The sequence below is a fragment of the Sparus aurata genome, chromosome 2 (genome assembly GCF_900880675.1).
Source record: "Sparus aurata chromosome 2, fSpaAur1.1, whole genome shotgun sequence".
Taxonomy (NCBI): domain Eukaryota; kingdom Metazoa; phylum Chordata; class Actinopteri; order Spariformes; family Sparidae; genus Sparus; species Sparus aurata.
This window is the reverse complement of record NC_044188.1, coordinates 4,488,967-4,499,177: the sequence shown is the minus strand read 5'-3', so window position 1 is coordinate 4,499,177 and position 10,211 is coordinate 4,488,967. Positions and strand designations below refer to the sequence as shown.

Here is a 10,211-nt window from a genome sequence, read left to right as displayed (position 1 = left end):
ACTCAGTTTCTGTGTTCACAAACATTGTATTTTTATTGATCGTAGTAACTGGGAAAATGTTGGAACTGCTCTTGACTAGAACATTTTCTAAGCAGGTTGAAAACATACAAGTTTTTTTTTAACACAACTTAAAGTGAGTCCACAGTTATCCAGCATCAATCCTGAAGATCATCCAGCACAGACTCGTGCTGTTGGGACAGTTAACATAAACACACAGGAACAAACAGCAGCTGCATCTTAATGAATGTTCAGGAATTATTAAATAAATGCTGCTGGGAAATAATAAAGATTCATGTCTGAGATCAAGATTAAAGCAAACACTGCTTTAGAATTCAATATCAACAATTCTGACATGTGGAATGTGGTGACATTTAATTAATGTTAAGCTGTTATCAATTTTGATGTCAACTTAAACAATTAGTACCAAGAAAACATTTCATAGACTGTCTTTAACAGTCGTTAGTGTCAACTAGCAGAATCATTCACTCAACAGTGAGTCAGGTGATGATGACCCTTTAGTTTCACCTGCAGCGTCACATTAGAGAGAAGTCTTTCCATTATAACTGGACCACTAATCCTCACTGCTAAACCAGACTGTGTGAATCAGATACAATAATGTTCAGCTCAGTTTACACTGATAGTTATCATAAAATGATGCTCACATGATAAAAAGATCTTTCATATAAATCTCACTGACAACTGAAATGTGCAATGTTATATTTCATTTCTCAAGAGCAAAAAAACAAAAAGCCAAACTGGCACATTCTGCCAAGTACCATCCACCAGCTGTAAAAATCAGGATGAACCTAAAGACAAAATACAACTTAATTCATCATCATACAGAGTTAAACAACATGGAGGAGGCAGTCTGCAGCAACACTCCCGAAACTAATCCGTTAAAGACTGAATGAGGAAACAATCAAATCTCTTGTGTCCTCTGAGTAAAACGACGGCCCCAGAGTGAACATGATTAGAGGATGTTACTACACTACATTGTGACTGACAGAGGTAAAATAAGAGCCTCAGCACATTATCACGACCTTTGAAACAGACATGAACAACTTTATCAACTGTTATCTTTATGAGAATCAAACTGTACTTTGTTAAAGAGACACCGCCAACAGATCAGCAATGTTAGTAAACATGAAACAACATAACAGAATATTACATTGACATAATCTCAAATGGAAGTGGTAAGTAAAAAATAAAAAGTTTTGATAAACTTACACTGATTAACAACATTGATTGGGAGGAACTGAGATTCAAAAAAAGAACAAATCAACATGAAAAACACTTTGAATGATTCACGTCAGACTGTAGAACTGTTAGAAAACATGTCAGGACGTTTGACACCGAATCAAATTTGCAGAAGATGTTGAAGAACAAAAACAATGAAGAAGCTGATGAACAGTGTTTGTACTGTAACACTAACCTTAACCCAACCTAAATTCACACCTTACCCCTGACCTGAACCAGGACCTGAGAAATGACACCTTGTTCTCCTCTTTATGACCGGGCTTTGGTCCCCATGACGACTACAGGTCGTGACAAGGTCAGTGTTTAAGAAACACACACACACTACAGGCAATAATATTCCTAACATTCCTGAACATCACAGAGAAATATCAGTATGACAGATTTTGATATCAGCAGTTTTAGCATCACCAGCCTTTCCAATACCGAAATATGGGAAGAGTTTCTCAGTGAAAGTGTCTCTGAGAGTGCAGATGTGAGTCATGTCTTCAGGGTCGTAGAAGGACACCTCCCCCCTGTCATAGTCCAGCTGGACTCTGATCCTCTGGAGACTCTTCTTCACTCTGACAGTCTTTCCAGCACCATTAGTGTATTTTCCATCACGATGACATGAACACCAGATTCCATATTCTGGTGAAACATATATCTCTCCCTTCCTGTCAACTGACTCTTTAACCAAACCTACACGCCAGTCAGGATGATCTCCCACCTCCACCTCCCAGCTGTGTTTCCCTGAGCTGAAGCCCTCAGAACCAAAAACATGGGCATACTTAGTGTTTCTCTCTGGATTGTCAGGAAGCTGCGGCCATGTGTCCCCCTGTCTCACATTGGTCAGATCATCAGACAGATAGAGACAGCCATGTGCAGTGTTTGGGTCCAGAACGACAGGACTGAAGTGGACCTGGTCCTTCATCTTCTCCCAGACTCTGAAGGACAGGTTGCCCAGGTGTTTGGCCACATCTATCAGCGCTCCTGAGACCAGCTGTGGATCTGACAGTGAGCACTGGACTCTGGCTCTGGTCTGAGTGGCTTTATAGCTGCTGAGGAATGGCACGTTGTGTTTCTGCAGCTCTTCTTCAACAGCACAGATACTGTCTGACAGAGAGGAGATCTGCTCCTCAATCACCTTCATCTCTCTGCTGACAGTCTTCCCCTTCTGCTCCTCTTCCTCCCTCAGAGCTGCCAGTCTGGACTCCTCTTCCTCTTTCAGGAACTGGTGGAGCTTGTTGAACTCTGCTCTGATCTGCCTCTCTGTGGACAACAGCTGCTTCTTGGAGTGTTCAGCCACTTCATTGTATGTTTTCTCCACTTGTTTGTATGTGTTCCTCTTGTCCTGTAGAGACTTTAAGTCAGATTTCAGCTGCTCCTTCAGCTCACTGACTGCTTGTTCTACAGGAACCACCTTGTGACTCTGGTGGAGAGAAAACTCACAGACAGGACACACAGCTCTCTGCTCGTCCTCACAGAACAAGTAAGAGACTTCTGGGTGTTTATCACACACAACCTTCTTTTTCACCTCCACCCGCTTCTTTCCTTTTTCTGTCTCAGGTGGTCCAGTGTTCAGTCTCTCAGCAAAGGAGTCAGCCAGTTCCTTCAGAGCAAAGTTCACATTTGGATCTTGTTTTGAGGATTTCCTTTTACAAATGGGACAGTTTTTGTTTTTAGCTTGTTCCCAGAATATTCGCAGGCAGCTTGAACAGAAGCTGTGGTTGCAGCTCAGAGACACAGGATCTCTGAAAGTCTCTGAACACAAATGGCAGCTCAGGAAACTTTCAAAAAGAGCAGAATTTTTCGCAGCCATTTGTCCGGATATGTAAATTGTTCTTCAACAGCCCAACTCACCAAATCAATGTCTCTCTGATTAACAGTTTAAGATCCTTAGATTCTCGTTTACTGGAGAGATTCTTCGCCCTGTAATGTCGTCTCAGCTCCGATCAGGAAATGTCAAAATCAATTTCAATGTCATGGAAAGTAAATAAGTAACAGCTGATAAGGAGAGGTGAGACTGCACTCTGACCCACAGTTAGAGCGGGTTCAGTACGATTACCGTAAATGTTAGAGCATTTGCGCACTGAAAAAAAGGTGCGGCAGATTTGACCAAGCAAACCCGAACCACAGCTGGCTTGATCGCAGTCGAAAGCCATCGTCTTCATAGAAAAGATGTATACTACTGTTATTCACTCAAAAGTATGTTAAACGATAGTACACATATTGAGTATGTATAGTGTATAATATGGAATTCCGGACGCAACCAATGAATACGACACGCTGACTGGTCACGTGAACGCGTCCCTGTCCTTAAACGAGAGGTTAACGTCAGGTAGCGTGTAGCCATGGCAATACTTCCGGTTAAGAAATTCTAAATAAAATTAAAAATAAGGCAGACGTGAAATTTGGTGTTCTGTCTCGGGGGATCGTTACAAAAGATTAAATATATTGTATTTGTCGTCTTTCTGTATTTCTGCCACGATACTTGAAAGACTGCCTCGAGCGTAACGTCAACTATACTAAGAACTACGCTTCCCGGCATGCTCCGCGGCCAGACAACATGGTGACACACACTGCACCAGCTGCAGAGTATTGTGTACTTTAATATAACCTCACAATTTGCAGCCATGTCGAGCTTCTTCGTGGTTGTTTTGCTCTTCGTAGGTCGGGTGTCTTCCTCGGATACTAAAGGTGAGCTTACTTCACATTTTAACGGATCTGGGAACGAACTTTAGGTGATTGTTTAAGCTAATGTTAGTAACATTCTTAGCATGCTAACCTGTCATCCGCCTTTTGATGTGGCTGACCTGAATGTTGTTGTCTTGCTGCGTTGGATTAACAGACATAAACACACGCAGCTAGCTAACATATTATTATTTATTTATTTATATGTGTAAACAGAGGACGTGATGCTTTGTCTCTTCTGCCTCCAGTCTCACAGAATGCCTACAGCACCACTGAGAGCTATTTCATGTCGATATGGCACAACAGGCTGTACTTGTATTCAGCTGCTGCACTTGTTTTTGGGATCTGGTTCTCACTGAAGGTGGCGCTGAAGAAGGTGAATTCTCTACTTGCTCATATCATCACATCACTTGCTCATTCCTGTCCAGTGTGTGTTGTTGTTGTTGGTATGTTGTGTTATCAGTTTCTCCTGTTTCCAAACATTTGAGATCTTTGTCTTAGTAGGTAAAGGAAGCTCAGGGTGCAAAAATGCCTGACATTTATTTGTCGTCCCCTGTATGTTTTTTAGAAAAGCTTCTCCAAAGACGTCGGCACGTTGGTGTACAGAGCTGTGAAGAACAATGACCGAGACACTGTGGTTCACCTGTCAGGAGTTAAAATCTTCTACGGCTCACAAACTGGAACAGCAAAGGTACAGAGATCATTACTGAACACTTACACATCTTCACTAGGTTATGATGTTAAGATATAAACAACTTGATGCTATAATAACATGATGTAAACTCTGGGGAGACGGAACAACAGGGTTCACGATATTCTAAAGAAATGAGGTTAACAGTTTATGTAATGACGCCAGCGAGCGCGGCCTCCCAAATGTGATCAAATCAAAAACCAAATGTGAACAAAAACACTTAATTCATCACAATACAAATGGATCAAATCAAAAGTAAAGGTCACAATTGATTAGTCCAAGGCCAGACAGACCGGCAACTCCCACAAAGTAAACATGCCATTCTGAGAGGGCTAACAAGCATCAACTGTGGCTCTTCTTTTGTTTAGGGCTTTGCACAAGAGCTGTCCGAGGAGGTGAAGACTTTGGGTATACCAGCAGAGGTGATTGACATGAAAGACTACGATCCCGATGATCAGCTTGCTGATGAGGTAAGACGAGGAAGAAGAAGAGGATTCCTTGTTTATTAAAGCGCAGAGAGATGGCATAAGGAAAACGGCAGCATCTGGAAACATATGGCCCTCAACTTGAGGATGTCACCTCTCTTAAATTAGAACCTAAACTCCTGCCAGCTTACAGAGCTGCTCCTTACTGCATAACCCTTGAATTTGGCATTATATAACATGAAGTGACTAATTAATGCATCTGTGAATTATGGCGTCCCTGTTAAGAGGATAAACACTCTGTATAGACTGTACTAAGAAGTTGCTCCAGGGTGTTAATTAAATCGTTAAAATGTAACTTCAAGCACATAAGACCCGGCGATGTGTCTTTACCGGCGAGGCTTAATTAGAGCCAAATTAATCAAAGTGAAATAAATCAAATGTTTTTTTTAATTTTTTTTATAAAAGCTTGACAACAAGCTGTACAGTAAGCCTCACGTTGTGTAATGTTCCAGCTCAGCCTTTCTTCAAACGGCTGTCACAGAGGACACAAATCCTGCTCAGCTGAAGAGAGATGGATTATTTTCATCAGCGCTCCCTTGTTATTTTGTGGGCACAGGCACAGACGGTGCATCAAGAGAGGAATAGGATATTGGTTGGCTGCTACACCGCTGGAAAGAAAATGTCTTTTTTGCTCTATGGGACCGTGATAAAGTTTTCAATGAAGGAAAATCTCCGCAAGGGGAAATGATAGCAGACACCAGAAACTGACCAGCCATCAATCAAGAAGACGCGATGTGTTTGAACACGTTGCAGTTTTCTGTTTGTTGAGACGAGGTCAAGGACACAATGTCGGCTTACTTTTGGTTTAATCTTTATTGATTTTCTGCTGTCTGTTGCATGAAATCTGATTCTTGGAGGCCGAATCAATGTTAGTTTAATCATCATTCATCACACGGCTGCCATAAGTAATATGGCTCAGACTTAAAATAGGTGGGCAGGTTTTTTACTCCGGTTGTTTTTGTTGTCCCTGTTCTGCTCCACCGTGTGGTGAAATACATTATTACACAATTCTTTCCCCTTATTCCAGAGAATGGTTAATGTTTAATAAGAGATGTTCCTAACGACTCATCTACCTGACGCTTATGTGAATATGTAATTAAATGTGTAAAATTAAATGATGAAACGACTAATCGAGCACATCTCTATGTTTTAATATCGTTGAATGATGTCTTGGATCAAAGAATGTCTTGGATCGTTGTGTTTAATGAAATCTTTAATTATACGTAATCGTTTCCCTGTCTTCTTTTATGTCTCCGCTCAGTGCTCCAACAAGTCCGTCTGTGTGTTCCTCGTGGCCACCTACACTGACGGGCAGCCCACAGAGAACGCTGAGTGGTTCTGCAAGTGGTTGGAGGAGGCGTCCACTGACTTCAGATACGGGAAGACCTACCTCAAAGGCCTCAGATATGCAGTGTTTGGTCTCGGCAACTCTGTCTATGTTGGCCACTACAACACAGTGAGAAACGGTTTCCACATTCTTCTATGTGAATTAGGGATGCACATGGTTAACCGTTTAACGGTTAACCGATAACAGGAACTTTGACCGATTAATACTATCGGTAAAAAAAATTTTAGCTACTTGTCAATCAACTCATGGGAGCGTGTCGACGCGTGCCACACGTGCAACACGTGCCTTTATGTGCTTTCCGCCACAGCCCACTTCACAGCAAAAAGAAGTTCTGTGTGGGACAATTTCGACCAAAAAAGAGATGAGGTTATTTGCAAACTATGCGGTACAGCACTAAAATATTCAAGCAGTACCAGTACAATGCAGCCGAACCTGCAGGGACTTATTTTCCCCATAATGACGTTCTATACATTATCCCGCTTATTACACGGCTACTTGCCAACACGAAAAAAGAAAAGTCACACAGTATGTCTTTTTATAATTTATTTGTTACCGTTCAGGTGTTCACAGTGTTTTTCAGCAGAGAAATGGTTCGCCAAACCAATGCCGTTTTGCTGCTTTCCTCTTCTTCTTTTCTTGACCTTTGATGACAACTCAGCCTTTTGCCGAGACTCGAAATCACCGTATTCACCAAAAATATTAAAGTGAATGTGAAACTCATCCATACTAGTGGCATAGGAGTAGCTTTTTCCCATATGAAGTAGACTACAGATCAGCTGACGTCGCTTAGCAACCGAAGACGCTGCGGTGACAAGTGACCGGGACTACATGCGGAGCAAAGATTTTAGAGCGCGGAGTGATACGAAATACACGAGTCAGAAGCAAAAAGGCCACTTTCCTTGACGATGGTCAAATATGCTTAGCAGCATTAAGAAGAGCCGTGTAATAACGGTTATTAATCGGTTAATGAGCGTCGGTTATGGGTCATAAAAAAAATGAAAAATGTGCATCCCTAATGTGAATAATGATGCTTGATAATATGCTTTAGATATTCAAGGATTATCTAAAACGTAAAAATGTGGTGGGAAATGTATTCCAGGTCCAAAAATGTCAAAACTCAAGACCAGCCAGAATTTATTTGTTTAAATCGTTTTGACTCACTTTGCCTTTTTGCATCACCAGGTGGGTAAAAACGTGGACAAGTGGCTGTGGATGCTGAGCGGCATGCGAGTCATGACCAGGGGAGAGGGCGACTGCAATGTGGTGAAGAGCCGTAATGGCAGCGTCCAGGCGGACTTCCTGGCATGGAAGGTCAAGTTCCTGAACCGCCTCCAGGCTCTGGCCAAGGGAGAGAAGAAGAGCTGCAGTGGGAACTGCAAGACTGGAGGCTCCTGTAAGAGCAAGAGGAGAGACACACAGGAGGAGGAGGAGGAGGAGGAGGAGAAGGCAGCGCTGAAGAATAACGGCTCTGAGGTAAAGACAGAAGAACAGAGTTTATTTCACTGATGTGTTTTTAATGACACACTGAACACTTTTATTTTTGGGGCAGTCGGCTGACTTGGCAGTTAAAAAGATTTCCTCAAGCAAAATATAAGGGGTGAGCTCACTTTGCTGAAGTGCCCTTGAGCAAAATGAATGCCTATCTGCCCCTGGAGCAGAGTTCTGACAATGACAATGTTGTTTTCTTTATAATTGGGGGCTACAAATCTGGTCACCTGTCTGTTACCTGTTATGGATCATATCTCCCTTCATGAAAGTAGCTCTGCTGATCTGGATTTACTGAACTAACACACAGTGTCTGTGTCTGCAGTAACCACCTTTTACTGAATTTACATGGATCTAAACGGCCTGAAGTTAAAGACACACAATATCAAGGCAGTGATTCTAGTCAGACTCATGATAGATTCTGCTGTTCATGTCAGTTTCTGTGCATTGTCCCTTCTTTAAATGAAGTAAACAAACGAAAACACAGTGTGTTAAAGATCCAGACTGCTACATCACATACCTGGTGATGTAGCAGTCTGCCTACCGTTCCCTCTAACAGCCTTCTGACTGAGGATGTCAGTTGTTAGTCCATCATTTTCTTGAACAAAAAGCCAATTTAAAAAAACTCTCTGGCTTCTGCCTAAGATTATAAATGTGATCAAATACAGTATTTACAGTCTTATAAGAGAGTGTTTACTATTGAATAAAAAGAGGCTGAACATGCCTTTGCTTTACCTTTTTAAATGATCAATTATAGTAGTTTAAACTCTGTCATAACAGACAGTATTTGTATGGTAAGTCCGAGTGGCTCTGTAATAAAACACAAAACAAAAAAACTCAACCATGTTCTTCAGCCTTTGAACAAATTAATTTACTATGTACCATCAAATCAATCTGTCTCATTGAAGTATAGTAGAACTAATAGTTTAAATCTGTTATATAGACTCCATCTTCTGTCCTTTGACCCAGAATACAAGCGAGCAGATGGTTAAGATAAGAGTAAGAACAGCAGAGAAAGTGTAGCTGATGTCTAATAAAGAAAATGTCCCGTATGATGTCATCTTTCAACATTACAAGGTCAAACACACAACATCCCAGCAGGCTTCAGTAGTCTGAATGGGCCAACAGCCTCCTGCTGCACTTTCAACAACGTGATGAACGTCAAGACGAGTGTTACTCTCTGTATCAGCTTCTGATTTAGCAGCACCGATGTTGTGTAATTTCAATAGTAAGCACGGTGTTATAAATGTCCTGCACAGCTTACATGAAATTTGTCATCACTGTCAACACTGTCGTCACGTCAAAACAGCATTCATACGCATCGCTGCACACACGGATGACCAGTTGTCATGGCAGCAGGCACCTCAGAGCCAAATCTAGCTGAGACTTCTTCCCCTCTGTCCTCAACACTCGCTGCACTCAGCTGAGGTGACATTCAGCCGGAACCAGGAGCTGCTGAAGAACTGTGGCGAAGTGGATCATCATCGTGATTTATCTTCCCACAGTGCCGCTCATACACTTTATCCTGCCGCCGCCGAGTGTGTGGTCGGAATCTTCAACACTGCATTGTGATAAATCCTCTAAAAGACCATAAACATGCACATGGCTTTTGTTATTTAATCAGGCAGCCCAGGAGGAGACGACAGCGTGCAATAAATGTGTTCCATATGGGCTCCCTTACTTAATCATGTCAGGCGTCACAGGTTTTTAATTGGTTATGTGATGGGACATATGTGAGTCTCTCCACGCTGGAGGATCATTTACATTTGTCCTTGAGCTTGTTTAACCTTATTTTGATGTTTCTGATTCTGTTTGTTCTGGTTTCAGGAGGAGCTGATCGAGTCCAGCAGCGATGACGAGGAGTCTGGTCCGCAGGATGAGGAGAAGTCTGCTTCAGTGGTCGACGTGGAGGATCTGGGCAACATCATGAACAGCGTCAAGAAAGCAAAGGTCAGATTCTGATACGAGTGACTTTTACTCGTAATATTGCACCAAAGTAAAGTTTGGAGTCTTTGTACTTTGACTTTTTTTCCTACTTTAAACTTCCACTTCACTACAATTCAGAGGCAAAAATCAAACTTTTTACTAAACTACTTTTATTTGACAACTTTAGCTACTAGCTCCTTTGCTGTTTTAGCTTAATAATGTTTATCTTAACCTATAAGATATTATAGATGAAGATAAACCTCCTTCATCAGCTCGAATGCATCAATTATAACAATCCAATATAATGAAATATGCCATCCTGCATGAGTACTCTCACTGCTGGTGCACG

General features: G+C 41.8%; 2 protein-coding genes across 2 annotated transcripts in view; one reads left to right on the top strand and one right to left on the bottom strand.

The window, feature by feature from the left end:
* Positions 1-111: 111 nt before the first annotated feature.
* LOC115596386 (zinc-binding protein A33-like) lies at positions 112-3,384 on the bottom strand. The gene has a single exon (XM_030441454.1). The coding sequence runs from the start codon at positions 3,053-3,055 to the stop codon at positions 1,613-1,615; it is 1,443 nt and encodes a 480-aa protein (XP_030297314.1). The 5' UTR covers positions 3,056-3,384; the 3' UTR covers positions 112-1,612.
* Positions 3,385-3,574: 190 nt separating this feature from the next.
* tyw1 (tRNA-yW synthesizing protein 1 homolog (S. cerevisiae)) overlaps positions 3,575-10,211 on the top strand; it is a 52,586-nt gene continuing 45,949 nt past the window's right edge. The window contains 7 exon segments of the mRNA XM_030407336.1: positions 3,575-3,933; positions 4,176-4,303; positions 4,496-4,618; positions 4,987-5,088; positions 6,365-6,559; positions 7,634-7,924; positions 9,764-9,886. Coding sequence (XP_030263196.1) covers positions 3,870-3,933; positions 4,176-4,303; positions 4,496-4,618; positions 4,987-5,088; positions 6,365-6,559; positions 7,634-7,924; positions 9,764-9,886 — 1,026 coding nt within the window. The 5' untranslated portion in view covers positions 3,575-3,869.

What these genes read in the sequence shown, in the direction of transcription:
- LOC115596386 (XM_030441454.1), bottom strand. Translation starts at nt 3,055, where the DNA reads ATGGCTGCGAAAAATTCTGCTCTTTTTGAAAGTTTCCTGAGCTGCCAT.